Here is a 16,293-nt window from a genome sequence, read left to right on the forward strand (position 1 = left end):
AGGGGAGTTCCACCCAAAAGTAGAACTTCCACTCATCTGATTCCTCCCCCCCTACGGTGCCACAATTGGCACCTTTCAGGGGGGGAGGGGGATGCAGATACCTGTATTAGATAGGTATCTGCACCCACTTCTGGGAATAGACTCCCGCGGGAGTCACGCCCCCTCCCGCACCCCCCCGCTGTCTCCTGGGAAACACACAGGTCCCAGGAGATAGCGGGGACCACTTAGGACGTGCAGCGCGACTCGAGCATGCGCAGTAGGGAACCGGGAAGTGAAGCCACAACGCTTCACTTCATTTTTCCCTCACCGAGAATGGCGGTGACATCGCTGGACTCCTGGACAGGTAAGTGTCCGTTTATTAAAAGTCAGCAGCTGCAGTATTTGTAGCTGCTGGTTTTTAATAATTTTTTTTCAGGTGGACTCCCTGTTTAACCGGATGACAACACTGTTCAGTTTGCAGTAAAATCACACAACATGGTCACCATACGGACAGGATAGTCTCAGATAAATGTACAATTTCCAATTGACTTTAGGCAAAAAAATGAAAGCCCAATGCCAGTAGAGAGGATCTCAAGGCAGCTGGGAACATAGTCACCAAGAAAACAATTAACACACTACTCCGTGAAGGACTGTAATCCTGCAGTGCCCGCAAGGTCCCCCTGCTCAAGAAAGCACATGTACAGGCCCGTCTGAAGCTTGCTAATGAATATCTGAATGATTCAGAGGAGAACTGGGTGAAAGTGTTGTGGTCAGATGAGACCAAAATCAAGCTCTTTGGCATCAACTCAACTCGCAGTGTTAGGAGGAGGAGGAGGAGGAATGCTGCCTATGATCCCAAGAACACCATCCCCACCATGGAGGTGGAAACATTATGCTTTGGGTTTTTTTTTGTTTTTTTTGCTAAGGGGACAGGACAACTTCACCGCATCAAAGGGACATGGACAGGGCCATGTACCATCAAATCTTGGCTGAGAACCTCCTTCCCTCAGCCAGGGCATTGAGAATGCATCGTGGATGGGTATTCTAGTATGGCAATGACCCAAAACACACATCTAAGGCAACAAAGGAGTGGCTCAAGAAGAAGCACATTAAGGTCCTGGAGTGGCTTAGCCAGTCTCCAGACCTTAATCCCATAGAAGATATGTGGAAGGAGCTGAAGGTTCAATTTACCAAATGTCATTCTGGAAACCTTAATGACTTGGAGAGGATCTGCAAAGAGGAGCGGGACAAAATCCCTCCTTAGATGTGTGCGAACCTGGTGGCCAACAACAAGAAACGTCTGACCTCTGTGATTACCAACAATGGTTTTGCAACCAAGTACCAAGTCATGTTTTGTGAAGGGGTCAAATAGTTATTTCACTCATTAAAGCGGAGTTCCACCTAAAAATGGAACTTCCGCTTTAAGAGAAGGTGACTCCCTGACATGCCACATTTAGCATGTCATTTCCCTCGGCACCGGAAGGAAGATCACCTCTCCACCCTCCCCCTAGGCAATCATCTGGGACACATCACAGGTCCCAGATGATTGAGCGCCCAGTCACGGCGTGCGGCTCACGCATGCGCAGTGGGTGCCCGCACAGTTACAATGCCGGCGCCACCGAGCAGAGGAGGGAGACGAGCGGGGCACAGATCCCCTGCATCGCTGGACCCTGGGACAGGTAAGTGTCTGATTATTAAAAGTCAGCAGCTGCAGTATTTGTAGCTGCTGACTTTTATTTATTTTTTTAAGCGGAACTCCGCTTTAACCTCCCTGGCGGTTTTCCCGAGTGTGGCTCGGGGTTAAAATTCAGGACCATTAGCGGTAACCCCGAGCCACACTCGGGATCGCATTGCAGGATCCTGGGGCGGCGTTACTTACCTTGTCCCCGGGATCCTGCGATGTCCCCCGCAGTGTCCGAGGGCTCCGTCCTCCTCCGAAGCCTCTCCGTGCCAGGCTCCGTTCCCTGCGAGCGGCGCGACGCACGGGGGCGGAGCCTGGCGGCAAATTCAAAAAAATGTCAAAATCATAACACATACAGTACTGTAATCTTACAGATTACAGTACTGTATGAAATGATTTCACATCCCTTTTGTCCCCAGTGCTCTGGCCCATGCCCTGCATGCAATTTTACATGATATACACTGTTCTTTCTGCCTGGAAACTGGAGATTGTCCATAGCAACCAAAAAGTGTCCCTTTACGTCAAAAGTGGCTTTAGACCAGCTAGAAAACAGCGATAGTAAATTAGAACACTTGCAGAATTGAGCGATAGTGAATTGTGGGGAAATTTATTTTATTACTATTTTTTTACATTTTTTTTAATTATTTATTTTTATTTATTATATTATAATTTATGTTTTTGTGTTTCAAACTTTATCATACCCGGGATATCTACTAGACTCTGGTTTGGACAGATTTAAGTGTGTTATTGTTAAGATTTACAGACCTACAATATAAAACGCCAAATTTCCATGCAAAATAATTGTACCGCTTTCAGCACCTAAAATACGAAATAATCATACCGCCAGGGAGGTTAAAAAGCAAACCAATTTATAACTTTTTTGAAATGTGTTTTTCTGGATATTTTTGTTATTCTGTCTCTCGCTGTTAAAATAAACCTAGCATTAAAATTATAGACTGATCATTTGTCAATGGGCAAATGTACAAAATCAGCAGGGGATCAAATAATTTTTTCCCTCACTGTAATGCCCCTTACACGCGATAGGATTTTCCAACATGAAATGTTCGATGGGAGCTTGTTGTTGGAAATTCCGACCGTGTGTAGGCTCCATCTGATATTTTCCATCGGAATTTCCAACACACAAAATTTGAGATCTGGATCTCAAATTTTCCGACAACAAAATCTGTTTTCGTAAATTCCGATCGTGTGTACACAATTTCGACGCACAAAGTTCCACGCATGCTCGGAATCAAGCAGAAGAGCCGCGCTGGCTACTGAACTTCATTTTTCTCGGCTTGTCGTACGTGTTGTACGTCATCGCGTTCTTGACGTTCGGAATTTCCTGACAAGATTTGTGTGACCGTGTGTATGCAAGACAAGTTTGAGCCAACATCCGTCAGAAAAAAAAACATGGATTTTATGGTCGGAAAATCCTATCGTGTGTACAGGGCATTGGTGTGTGGGGGCAGGGAGAGCTTGAGGAGGGAGCTGCACTGAAGTTTTTTTTTACCTAGAAAGAAACCTTCAGCCTTTACAACCACTTTAATGCTTTATTAAATCCCCCAGAACATTAATATAGTAAGCCTTTAACATCTAGAGATGGTCTGCTTTAACTGGTAGCCACAATAATGCAAACACTTGTTACCTGACCTCCGTCATCTACATGGTTAATGAATATTTAGCAAATTCTAATGTTGCACCACCATTGTCTGTCACCATTTAGTGTGACAAAAGCTCAGCAATACCTACAAAGCCTAAAGTCTATTCTACCATATGGTACAAACTGTAAAATTCTCAGCAAAACTACTGAGATAACAAACACCCAGCCCTCTGTACTGCAGAACGTGTTTGCACAGAACAGGAGAGAAATGCTTGTAACACTATAGCATGCCTTTTATCAGGCCAAACGCAGAAGATTTGCTATAACTGTTCATATAGCAGCTGCTCACTCACACTGATTTTTTAGAGTGTTTCTATAGTAAAATATTACTGCTGAGAATAATGTCAGTGCTACAAGAAAGGCAATTTACTTTATGCAGGTTTCCAGATTTATTTTCAAAAAAGACATCCGCACTGGGTTGCCTCACGCAGAAACAAGAAGCTTGTACCTTTAAAATTTGGTTAAAGGTTTAACCTGTCTGTGTAAGCCTACAATGTCCTGCTTTTTATTCCCAAGGGATCTATACAGTGGAAAAGCAAAGTATGAGTGGCAACACTATTTATTTATTTCAGGTACTTACATAGCGGCGTCAATTTTACGCAGCGCATATACATTCACATCAGTCCCTACACCCTCAAGGAGCTTACAATCTAAGGTCCCTAACTCACATTCATACATACTAGGGACAATTTAGAGAGGATCCAATTAACCTACCAGCATGTCTTTGGAGTGTGAGAGGAAACCGGAGTACCCGGAGGAAACCCACACAGGCACAGGGAGAACATGCAAACTCCAGGCAGGCAGAGAAGCGAGGCTTCGGGCGGCCGCATTGCTGGACCGTGGGACAGGTGTGTGTGTTCTTATTAAAAAAAAAGTCAGCAGTAGGGCTGGGGAAACCGCGTCACCGCGTTCAGAACGATCAGATTTTCCGACAACTTTGTGTGACCGTGTGTATGCAAGACAAATTTGAGCCAACATCCGTCGGAAAAAGCCATGGATTTTGTTGTCGGAATGTCTGATCAATGTCCGACCGTGTGTACAGGGCATTACACTTTCCCCCCATCCACGCTAAACAGCACAGATGAAGGAAATGCCCAAACAATGCTTACATCCAATTGGATGCAAGTGCGGTTTGACTGACAATTTTCCATGCAGCATCTTGTAGGCCTCATTCACACGAGAGGCTGTTAAATGCGCGTTCAGAGGCAGTTGGACACTTTTTTCAACTGCCCCTGAACCCATTCAATGTTATCCTATGTACACAGTCCCGTTTTTTGGCGTTTTTAGGCAGTTGAGTGTAACCTCGTTTTTCCAGAAGCAAAAAAATGGGTTCAGACGCAAAAGTTTTCCACATTTCAGATGCCAAATGCGGCTAAACGCTGGTACCGCGTTTGCGTTTATAAGTTTTTTTAAAGGAACATTTTATGACCCGAATTTGGGGCCCCATATCTAGCACTACAACATATCCAAATTCGGGGTTCCTAGCACCAAGTGGCCCCGAGATATGGGGCCCCAAAAGTCGGGTCACAAAATGTCATTCTCTGCTGCAGAAAAGTGCTTGACATTTTGCGACCTGACTTTGGGGCCCCATATCTCGGGGCCACTTGGTGCTAGGAACCCCAAATTTGGATATGTTTTAGTGTTAGTCCAACCCCAAATTTGGGGTTGTTGTAGTGCTAGTTCCACTGTGTTAGTACACCAAATTTGGGGTTCCTAGCACCAAGTGGCCCTGAAATACGGGGCCCCAAAGTTGGGTCGCAAAACGTCATTCTCTGCTCTGCAGACGCTTCTAGACGCAAACACGGTAAAACACAGCTAAACGCGGCATGCAAACGCGGCAAAACGGGCGCTTCTAAAAAAAAAAGCAGAGTTTGCACCGGCATCGTGTGCATATGGCCTAATTTTTCAATAAAGGGATCTAGGATGACACGTTGGGGGTTATTTACTAAAGGCAAAGCCACTTTGCACTACAAGTGCACTTGGAAGTGCTGTCGCTGTAGCTCTGAGGTGGATATGCAAGGAAAATAAAAAACAGCATTCTTGCTTGCACATGATTGGATAATATCAGCAGAGCTTCCCCTCAGATCTACAGAGACTGCACTTCCAAGTGCACTTGTAGTGCAAAGTGGCTTTGCCTTTAGTAAATAACCCCCAATGCGTCATCCTAGATCCCTTGATTGAAAAATTAGGCTTATGCACACGAGATGCCGGTGCAAACTCTGCTGAACACATGTTTTTAAAAGCTGAAACCGGCGTTTAGAAATTTTTGAATTCGGACCTGAAATGGACCAAAAGACACACAGGGCTCCTGTGCATTTCGAACGGGAGCCGCTGCGGAGATCTGTGAACAGGCTAAATAGAGAGCCGGTCACAATCTTCTGATATGCAAACTGGATGTAGAGAAACCCCACATTCAATTCGTAATAGTGTTAACCCAGCCTAAAGCTAGCCATGCAAACTGATTTTTTTTTCCCCCATTCAGCCTGCAGGCTGTTTACTCCATGCACACTATATAGAGTGGATGGACGAGTCTGTCGCTGCAGTTAATGTATTGTGACAGCCGGCACAACTGGCTGTCAAAATACCCAAACTGTGCCAGTATAGGATTGGATGCAAGCACTGTTCAGCCAACAATTTTCTGCTTGGGTCCTTTGATTAAAAAAAGGTCAGGCAGGAGGGTGCCAGTAAACAGAAAAAAGGCAGCGCTGCTCTAAGGGTAGTAGATTAGTAAAAAAAAAAGACTTTAATAATGTAAATTATGCACTCATATTTGAATAATAAAAACAGGCATGAGTAAGTTCTCCTAGGCATCACAGAGTCTCATCTGGTTCCAGCTGGACTGTGGTGGGGCCGGCCTCGGCCGCTTCCGGTGGTGTCCGTAGCTCCGAGGCGTGGGATTCCCTCAGGCAGCGTCCGGAGCATGCATGCTCCTTCGTCAGACGCGAGCGCTACAGCCACGCCCCCCCGCTCTCTTTCACCCGACGTTATCATCCTACGTACCTGACGCGCTGCCTGAGGGAATCCCATGCCTCAGATTTACAGACACCAACGGAAGCAGCCGAGGCCACAAAGATCAGTAATACAGCACACAACAGCAAAGAAGCATCCCGCACTTCCTGGAACACGTAATGCTGTCAGCATGTTGCGCTGCCCTACGCGGTTCGTCACTTGTGTCGCCATGCGTCACGAAACGTGTATGGCGGAGCGACGTGCTGACATCATTGCGTGTTCCAGGAAGGGCAGGACCGCTTCTTTGCTGTTAGCTGGCTGTGTTTTTTATCTATGTGATTTATGGTACCTCCTGAAATAAGTGCAACTTTTACTTTTAATAAAACATTTAGAAGGGTTTTACACTATGTGGAGCTTCTCCTTAATGTTTAATTACAGTCATATCAGGATACCATTGAGATGAGCAATACAGTCCTTAGGCTCATCTTTGAGTGGATCCTGTAGAAGAGCCTTGGAATTACCCTGGCCAGGGTGTGTGGACACATGCCAATTTGACTTCTTTTTTTTTAAAGGGTCCACTAAATTTGGTAAGCCTATATCTTTACAGAGGTGGCAGTGTCACAATTTGGGAGACCTGAATGCTCACTACTTCTTACAGAAATTCCATTTTTGAAAAGGATCACTTCTAATCCTAAACTTTATATCTTCACTTTTTATGCACTTTATTGCTGCATCTACATTTGGACTTTGTTGTGTGTTGTTCACATTTGGTAAAAAATAGATTGTATGATATTTTCACTATCATTGTATCACTCTATTTACACTTGGAATAATTTTGATATACATACGTTTTAAAATTAGCACTGTTTATAGCGCGGCTTTTTTGATATATTGGAATTTGTTCTTTGAAAGATATCTCGCTTTTTCGTTATATCATTTTTTTCACTGCGGATAGTATCACCATCAAAGCGCAGTTTTGAGTTGGGATTTTATGTACATGGCGTTTTGCCTCTATTAGAGTCCCTTTCATATACAATTAGATCTAAACCAGGCCTCAGCTTTGTGCAGCAGTTCTGAAGATATTTTTAAAACCTGTAGTGAAAGGACTACTGGACTTAAATATATTTTTCCAGAAACTGCAAACATATTTTCAACATGCAAGGTTTGTGAAATAAATGAGTGACAAGATTATTTATAATCACAAAATGCTAAATTGCAGATTTTCCCAGTTTTGCGCTAGCCCTACTTTTATATAATCTCCCCATTACAGGTTTTAGTGCTGGTCTCAAACATAGGCCATTTGTACTGTATGCTTGCTTTCAAATATTGCCAGTAGCCCCACCACCTTCCATGAAATCAAGACCTTCAGTGGCACTGGGAAATGCTGCTGCAAATGTAAGCAGGAAAAAAAAAGAAAAAGCATGGCGCATATTACAATCACCTAAGCACAAAAATGCATGTTCATGCAAACAGCTTAAGCCATGAGGTTCATGAGGATGCTGGAACACTCACTTGTGATACGTTGGGACAACATCATAGAACAGATGAAAAATGTTTCTGACAGTGTAGAATAGCTGGATGGAGCTAGAAAGAAGGGAAGGTGGTGGAGAAAATAAATTACAACTATTAAACATAAGCATAAAGACATGCACAGGTATCTCTTGGCAAAAAAAAAAAAAGCAAGAAAGTACAAGATTTATCCAAAGTCTCAATGTGGTCGTCATGGGTCATATAAGCTGCTGCTGCTTTCAAAATCAGGTAGGCCAGTTAGATTTAAAGGACACTTGTAAGGAGATAAATATTACCGTTGCTGGTCCCGGTCTGAAAACACTAGTTGCCCGTCTTCAATAATTTGAATCGCAGACCCACAAAACACGTACAGCACATGAACTCCATACTCTTCTGGCTTACAGAAAGTACTGAAGCCAAAAGGGACAGTATAAGAGCCAGGGAACTAACGTGTTCAGAAGGAAAGCAGCAATGGCACCTCCTATATTTCTTTCATGACAGATTTCCTTTAACAGAAATTGATATTCATGCAAGAATATCACGAGAGTGAATGCAAAAAGTGTGGGCACCCTTGACCAAAATGGAGGATTTGATGGTTTTTTTAAGTGAAAAAGTAAAAAAACATACTATGTTCCCGAAAATGCAAAGTTACCATTTAACATAACTGATCACCATTAATTACCGACAGTCTTAGAAAAATTAAGAAAAGTAGGAGAAAGACTTGTACAAGAATGTCTTAGAGGTTATGGTTTCTGCCACTGGGGGGGGGGTTACATTTTTCCCTCAACCCAATACATTCATGCAATAAAAATGACCCGTTGAAATGTACAGACAAAAAAATTAAGATCGAAGTTTAACTTTTTTTTTTTTTTTTGGCTGTTTTGGGAAAATATGACATCTATGAAATCTTCTTGACATGATTGGTCATACAAGAAAAATTACTGTACGACAGTTGAAAGAATATACAAACAAAAATTTTTTCTGACTTTGGCCAGAGCCAATTTCACCACATAGTTCACTAGGTGTATTCGGTGTTAAAACTGCATATATTTAAAAATCATGGACAAGCCTAATTGAGTTTTGTAAAAATAATACCTTGTCTAGGCACAAAATCTTTTAGTTGCATGTCACAAATAAGCTTATTTTATTAATGTTTGTAAGCTGAGGCCGGAGGCTAGCTTGAATGCTTTGCCGCCTTACCAAGGTGGATTGCTGGCAGTGGCTTCAGAGAGGGTCTGGTAAGCAAGCTGGATCAGTTTTTGAACAGACTCACTGATCCTGCAGGTAGGCAAAGAGAAGGTGTGTTGGCTGAGCTTGAACTCATTTTCTAGAGCTGACGGTTCATGTGAAGGGCTCTTCTGTATCTTCACCTTCTCTCCACCAGGGCTTTGGAGTTTTGGCAGTATTACTTTGGAGTCTGGCGTAATCTAAAATAAGAAAAAAAAAACAGCACTAGGTAAAAATAAATTTAAACCTAGAAGTCTCCATTGAAAACCATTTAAAAAAGGAACAAAAAAACTGCACCCCCAACATCTAGCATCAAGGGGATGAGAACTTCATGTTTAAAAATGGGTGGTCTGGCCTGACAACCAATTTCTCTAGGCACACCACAGCATACAAGGGGTGTAAAGTGACTCCCGAGACCCCCAGTTCAGGGGTTTAATTCCCAAAAAGTCAATGTGACTAAAGAGATTGCATGCATGGAAAGTGCCCCTACAAGAGTAGACAAGAATGAAGATGAAAATGAGACTCCTGATGAAGAATTGTCCTACCTGACCATGAGAAAAAGGTCTAGGAGAAAAAAAAAAAGTGTTCTTTCTCAAGAGTCGGCGAGTCCACCTTTGAAAGGAGGACCTAACTCTAAGCCGACAGGTCCCAATAAGTCAAAAATGCATATGCTGTCTCCAGCAGAGTATTCCTGTATCAAGGATTTACCTCCTCCACCCCCCCCCCTTCCCGACCAAGCCATTTTTTGTGATACGGCACTGCGACGCTTTAACTGACAATTGCGAATTTGTACCCAAACAAAATTTATGTCCTATTTTTCCCACAAATAGAGCTTTCTTTTGGTGGTATTTGATCACCTCTGTGGTTTTTATTTTTTGCGCTATAAACAAAATGAGTGACAATTTTGAAAAAAAAAAAAAAAAAAAAACACAATATTTACTTTTTGCTATAATAAATATCCCAAAATGTAAAAAAAAAATCATCAGTTTAGGCCATTATATATTTTTCTACATGTTTTTGGTATATTGATTGGTTTGCGCAAAAGTTAGTAAGTCTACAAAATAGGGGAAAGATTTATGGCATTTTTATTATGTAATTTACTAGTAATGGTGGCGATTTTTATCGGGACTGGGACATTGCGGCGGACACATCGGACACTTTTGACACATTTTTTGGGAACACTGACATTTATACAGCAATCAGTGCTATAAGAATGCACTAATTACTTTGTAAATGTCACTGGCAGGGAAGAGGTTAACACTAGGGGGCGATCAAGGGGTTAAATGTGTTCCCTTACTGTGTGTTCTAACTGTGGGGGGGATACCGATTGTTGTTCCTATATATAAGGAACACTCGATCTGTCTCCTCTCCTCTGAAAGGACATGGATTTGTGTGTTTACACACACAATTCCCTTTTCTCGCTCTGTCAGGAGCGATCGTGGCCGCCGGGTACGCGCATCGGCTCCTTAGGGACGCGACGCGCGCCCCCTATACTCAAAGCGTCCGCCGTACAGTTACAAGGATTTGCACAGGAGTGCCATTTAAAAGGAATAAAAGTGATCAAAACATTTTTTTTTTAAAAGGGACAGTGTAAAAATAAAAAAATAGAGAGTAAAATAAGAAAAAAATAAAAATAAAAAATTAAAGTGCCCCATCCCATAGACGCATATGCAAGTTGCACCCACATATGTAAACAGTGTTCAAACCACACATGTGAGGTATCACCGCAATCGTTAGAGTGAGCGCAATAATTCTAGCCCAATACCTTCTTCTGTAACTCTAAACTGGTAACCTGTAGACATTTTTTTTTGTAGATAACGTGGCCTATGGGAATTTTTAAGTACCGAAGTTTGTCGCCGTTCCACGAGCATGTGCAATTTTGAGGCATGAAATGTTAGTTATCAATTTAAATCGGCGTAACATCATCTTTTACATTATAGAAAAAAATTGAGCCAATTTTTCTCATTTTTTAATTTAAAAAAAAAAAAAATTGCATTTGAAAGACAGCTGCGCAAATACCATGTGACATAAAATATTGCAATGACCGCCATTTTTATGCTCCAGAGTCTTTACCTATATATCTATATCTATATATAATGTTTGGGGGTTCTAACAAAAAATACTGATTTTACCTTGTAAACAGCAAGTGTCAAAAATAGGCTTGGTCAAGAAGTGGTTCAAGTGATATTAAAGGCTTTCTTTAAAAAAACAAAAAAAAACAACATATTATACTTACCTGTTCTGTGCAATGTTTTTGCACAGAGCAGCCCCGATACTCCTCTTCTCAGGTCCCTCCCTCTTGCCAGAGCAAGCAGCTTGCAAAGGGGCACCCAAGCAGGCTCGTTCTCAAGCCACTGCTGCATGTCCAAAACACACACGGAGCCAAAGCTTGGCCCGCCCCCTCTCTCCTCATTGGCTCAATCACCGTAATTGACAGCAGCAGGAGCCATTGTCTCAGCCAATGAGGAGGAAGAGACCCAGGAGAGCTGAGGCTCTGATGCGCATCGATGGATCATGATGGGGCTTAGGTAAGTATTAGGGAGGCTGGGGGGACTGCTGCACACAGAAGGTTTTTTACCTTCATGCATTAAATGCATGAAGGTAAAAAACTTGAGCCTTTAGAACCACTTTAAGCTTCGGTTTACTTTAGGGCTATTGAAAACAAAGCAATAATATAAGTGTACATGTCTCACCTTCACAGTGTTGTGTATCTCAGAGGTCATGAGGTTTCTTGCAATCACAATCACATCTTGGCATTTCTTGCTGGCAAAGTGAGCATTGACATTCCGGGCATATTTCAGCAGCTCTGTTGCATCACCCTTCAGATATCTCATACCTTTGAGAGCATTTTCAAAATCTTCTGTAGCCTTTATAACCTGAATTAAAAAAAAAAAAATTAAAGCCTTCAGCTGACACTAGACAACGATATTAATTTGCAAATAATATACATACCTCCTCATACTGCTCAAGCTTTCTGCTATTGGTAGGTATGGAGTATACCAGACAGTCTTTAATGATGGCCTCAGAAATCTCCTCCCAGATCAGATCACCAAGAACCTCTGCTAGAACCACTTTATTCCCCTCCTGGACTTTCTGGCTTTCTACTGGGACATCTGGAGGAGATAATGCACAGAAAAAATTCATTCCAAGGAGTCATTACTCCACTGTTAAATAGATTCAAGATGACTCAATTGCACAATAAACAGATAATAAGGTCTAATGCACAGGATAATGTAGCAATTTGAGTACCACAAATTGCCTGATAAAAGCAACTGAGAAAATTCTGTAGTAATTTGTACTGCACATGCCACAGAGTTCATGATCCTCCACATTTTGGTGCAATCAACTTCAATAACCTGTCGCATGCTTGTGCGTCATTTTCCCTCAGACTTCTATGAAGGGGGCATATATAGACAAGAACATTGGTTGCAGATCCCAGTACATTGTCTGTAGCAGGATTTTCAAGCAAACTATAAAACCAAAGGCCTATCGATAAATAATGATGCCTCTCTACCAACCCCGGCTTTCCTAGCCTGCATGGAGCAACCCCTTCATAAGGCAGATTTACCACTCTAACAACTCAAAATGAGAGAGCCATACCCAGTAAGTGCTTGTGTAGTAACTCCAGGACCAGCATCAGCTTCATGAACACCTGAGGTGGAGTTGGATGTTCCAACTCTGTTTTAGTGCTTTCAAAACGAAGTATTACTCCCTGAGGTTGAGGCTCCACCAGAACGTGAAGGGATGGATATTTTACCAAAGGCTTAAGGATATAATTCAGCAGTAGCTGGCCTGTAATAGAAAAGGAATAATTGAGTTACAGAAAAGTATTCTGCAGAATAGATCGGTCTTAGAGAAAGTTGTCTGGTCTTACTGAAGAACTTAAGTTTGGTGTTTAGCTCTCCTAGGATGGCCAAAGCCTGAAGGACAGACCCTAGTATTGGTTCAGAAGGTGACTCATCAGCTGATGGCAAAGCACATAAGTGCAGCTCAGTCTTTAGGATCATTTCCAGACTTGAATAATCTTCAGGGAAAAAAAAAAAACAGAATTATATAAAAAAAAATGCAATATTTGGTAGTAGCTTCTTTCGGCTACAAATAAGGACATGGTACATTTTTTAATTTGACTCCCAGAACTTCTGCATTACTACATGGATCATCTGTTATTGGACTTGCCAGCAGAGAGTGCATATAACAGGTAATGCAATCTACCATTTCTGTGTGCCAGAGTATGCCTTGTCATCCCTTTCTGCTGCAATATGATGTTTTTGACATAAATTGCTGATGACCAGCTATGACACTTTATAAAAATGCATAAACTGTACTGTGAAAGATTTACAACAGAAATCGCCCAAATGGCGCTGATGAAAAGTTTACATACCCTGGAATGTTTAGCTTTGGTACATACACAGTAGGTGGCACACACAGGTTAAAATGGCAATTAAAAGATTAATTTCCCACATTTGTGGCTTTTTAAATCGCAATTAGTGTCTGTGTATAGTCAATGAGTTTGTTAGCTCTCACATGGATGCACTAAGCAGGCTAGATACTAAGCCATGGGGAGCAGAAAAGAACAGTCAAAAGACCTGCGTAACAAGGTAATGAAACAATACAAAGATGGAAAAGGATATAAAAATATATCCAAAGCCTTGAATATGCCAGTCAGTACTGTTCAATCATTTAATAAGAAGTGGAAAATTTGGGGGATCTCGATACCAAGCCAAAGTCAGGTAGATCAAGAAAGATTTCAGCCACAACTGCCACAGGAATTGTTTGGGATACAAAGAAAAACCCACAGGTAACCTCAGGAGAAATACAGGCTGCTCTGGGAAAAGATGGTGTGGTTGTTTTTAACTGCTTCAGATCCGGGCCATTGTAAAATGACGTCAACAGCGCGGATCTGAAAAACCGGGACGACGTCCATTGACGTCGTCCCCTTTCCTCATTCCCAGCGCGCTCTCGTGAGCGCGCCTCGGGGAAAATCTGTGTTGGCCGTGTCCCTTGGACACAGCCAATCACAGATCGCTGTAAACGGCCAATCACAGCGGCCGTTTACAGCGCGATCGCCGCCTCCAATGAGAGATGATCTAAAAAGGTAAACAATTGAGATCATCTCTCATTGCCGGCTCTCTCTCTCCTCACACAGAGACAGCGTGTGAGGAGAGAGAGATTCTGTGAGTAGTAAAACTACTAGTGTGCCCAAAAAGTGCCCAACAGTGCCCACAGTGACACCAATATAGTGCCATCTGTGCCCACCTGTGCACATCAGTGCCCACTTGTGCCATCAGTGCCCATCTGTGCCCGTCTGTGCCCATCAGTGCCCGTCTGTGCCCATCAGTGCCCGTCTGTGCCCATCAGTGCCCGTCTGTGCCCATCAGTGCCCGTCTGTGCCCATCAGTGCCCATCAGTGCCCGCCTGTGCAGTGCGCATCTGTGCAATCAGTGCGCATCTGTGCAATCAGTGCGCATCTGTGCCAACTCATCAGTGCCCATCTGTGCCATCTCCTCAGTGCCCATCTGTGCCATCTCTTCAGTGCCCATCTGTGCCACCTCATCAGTGCCCATCTGTACCAATCAGTGCCCATCTGTCGCTTCAGTGCACATCTGTGCTGCCTTATCAGTGCCCATCTGTGCCGCTTCATCAGTGCCCATCTGTGCCGCTTCATCAGTGCCCATCTGTGCCACCTCACCTGTGCCACATCAGTGCATATCTGTGCCCACCTGTGCCGCCTCATTAGTGTAAATCTGTGCACATCTGTGCTGCTTCCTCAGTGCTCATCTGCTGCCTCAGTGCCCATTTGTGCCGCCTCATCAGTGCCCATCAGTGCCCATCTGTGCCGCCTCATCAGTGCCTATCTGTGTGATCAGTGCCCACCTGTGCCGCCTCATCAGTGCACATCTGTGCCATCAATTAGTGCCACCTCATCAGTGCAGGCTTAGCACACAGCTGTGCAATCTCATAAACCACCAGCAGCCATGTCCAAAAAAAGCTTTTCCGCCGAGGAGGCATACCAAATTCTTTCTACGGCCGACGAGAGCAACGCGGAGCTCTATTTTTCAGATTCCCTCTCCAATTCAGATTCCCTCTCCAATTCGGATTCTGACGTAAATTACGAGCCAGTCCTCAGTAGTGAAACACTTACAGACTCGGAGGAAGAAACTCGGCCCGCCAAACGAAGGCGTTCTAGTGAGGAGGCAGTGGCATCCGCCAGCACCGCAGTGGCATCCGCCAGCACCGCAGTGGCATCCGCCAGCATTGCAGTGGCATCCACTAGCACTGCAGTGGCATCCACTAGCACCGCAGTGCCTCGGCAAGAAAGGCCAAGTACCAGTGGGGTGTCACCCCAGCCCCAAAGGGTTAGGTCCCATGCCAGCCTTCCCTTTGCACTTCAGAACCCCTTGTGGCTTCCTCCCAATTCAGGAGAAGCTAGCGTTCCCCCTTTCACGGCCCAGCCAGGAGTCCAGGTGGATACAGGGAATTTCACCCCAATTAATTTTTTTAATTTAATTTTTACGGAGGACATGTTGGCGTCAATTGTGGCCCAGTCCAACCTGTATGCACAGCAATTTATTTTGCAAAATCCCACATCATATTATGCCCGTCCCTATGAGTGGAGAGACCTGACAGTGGAGAAGTTCAAGGTTTTTTTGGGCCTCACATTGAATATGGGGCTCACTCAAAAAAACGAATTCCGTTCCTATTGGTCAACCCACCCCCTCCACCACATGCCGCTCTTCTCCGCGGTAATGCCCAGAACCAGGTATCTGATGATAATGAGGTTCCTACATTTCAGCGACAATACCCAGTGCCCTCCCCGAACTGATCCAAATTTTGACAGGCTTTACAAAATTCGCCCAATATTAAATTATTTTTCCGAAGTATTCCCCCAGCTGTTCACCCCGGACCAACAAATATGTGTAGATGAGTCCCTTGTGAAATTTAGCGGCAGGCTTAAAATTAAGCAATATATCCCCAGCAAAAGGGCCCGCTATGGGGTGAAGGTGTACAAACTATGTGACCGAGCCACAGGGTACACATATTCCTTCAGGGTGTACGAAGGGAAGGACACCCAGCTGCAGCCTCCTAATTGCCCGGACTACTTGGGAACCAGCGGGAAAGTTGTTTGGGACCTCATATACCCCCTACTCGACAAAGGATACCACCTGTATGTAGATAACTTCTACACTTCTCTGCCCCTGTTCCACAACCTTCATCAGAAGAAGACGCCAGCATGTGGCACCGTGAAAAAAAAATCGGAAGGGCTTTCCTCAAAGTCTTGTTAATAAGA

General features: G+C 43.6%; 1 protein-coding gene across 1 annotated transcript in view; it reads right to left on the bottom strand.

Annotated features, from left to right (window-relative positions):
* ZW10 (zw10 kinetochore protein) overlaps positions 1-16,293 on the bottom strand; it is a 63,936-nt gene that overhangs the window by 15,884 nt on the left and 31,759 nt on the right. Inside the window, exons 6-11 of the mRNA XM_073603098.1 lie at positions 12,880-13,029; positions 12,606-12,797; positions 11,958-12,118; positions 11,699-11,881; positions 8,979-9,205; positions 7,782-7,853 (exon numbers count right to left, since the gene is read on the bottom strand). Coding sequence (XP_073459199.1) covers positions 7,782-7,853; positions 8,979-9,205; positions 11,699-11,881; positions 11,958-12,118; positions 12,606-12,797; positions 12,880-13,029 — 985 coding nt within the window. The remainder of the gene's footprint in view (positions 1-7,781; positions 7,854-8,978; positions 9,206-11,698; positions 11,882-11,957; positions 12,119-12,605; positions 12,798-12,879; positions 13,030-16,293) is intronic.

The sequence above is a fragment of the Aquarana catesbeiana genome, linkage group LG10, assembly GCF_042186555.1.
Source record: "Aquarana catesbeiana isolate 2022-GZ linkage group LG10, ASM4218655v1, whole genome shotgun sequence".
NCBI classification, from domain to species: Eukaryota; Metazoa; Chordata; class Amphibia; order Anura; family Ranidae; genus Aquarana; species Aquarana catesbeiana.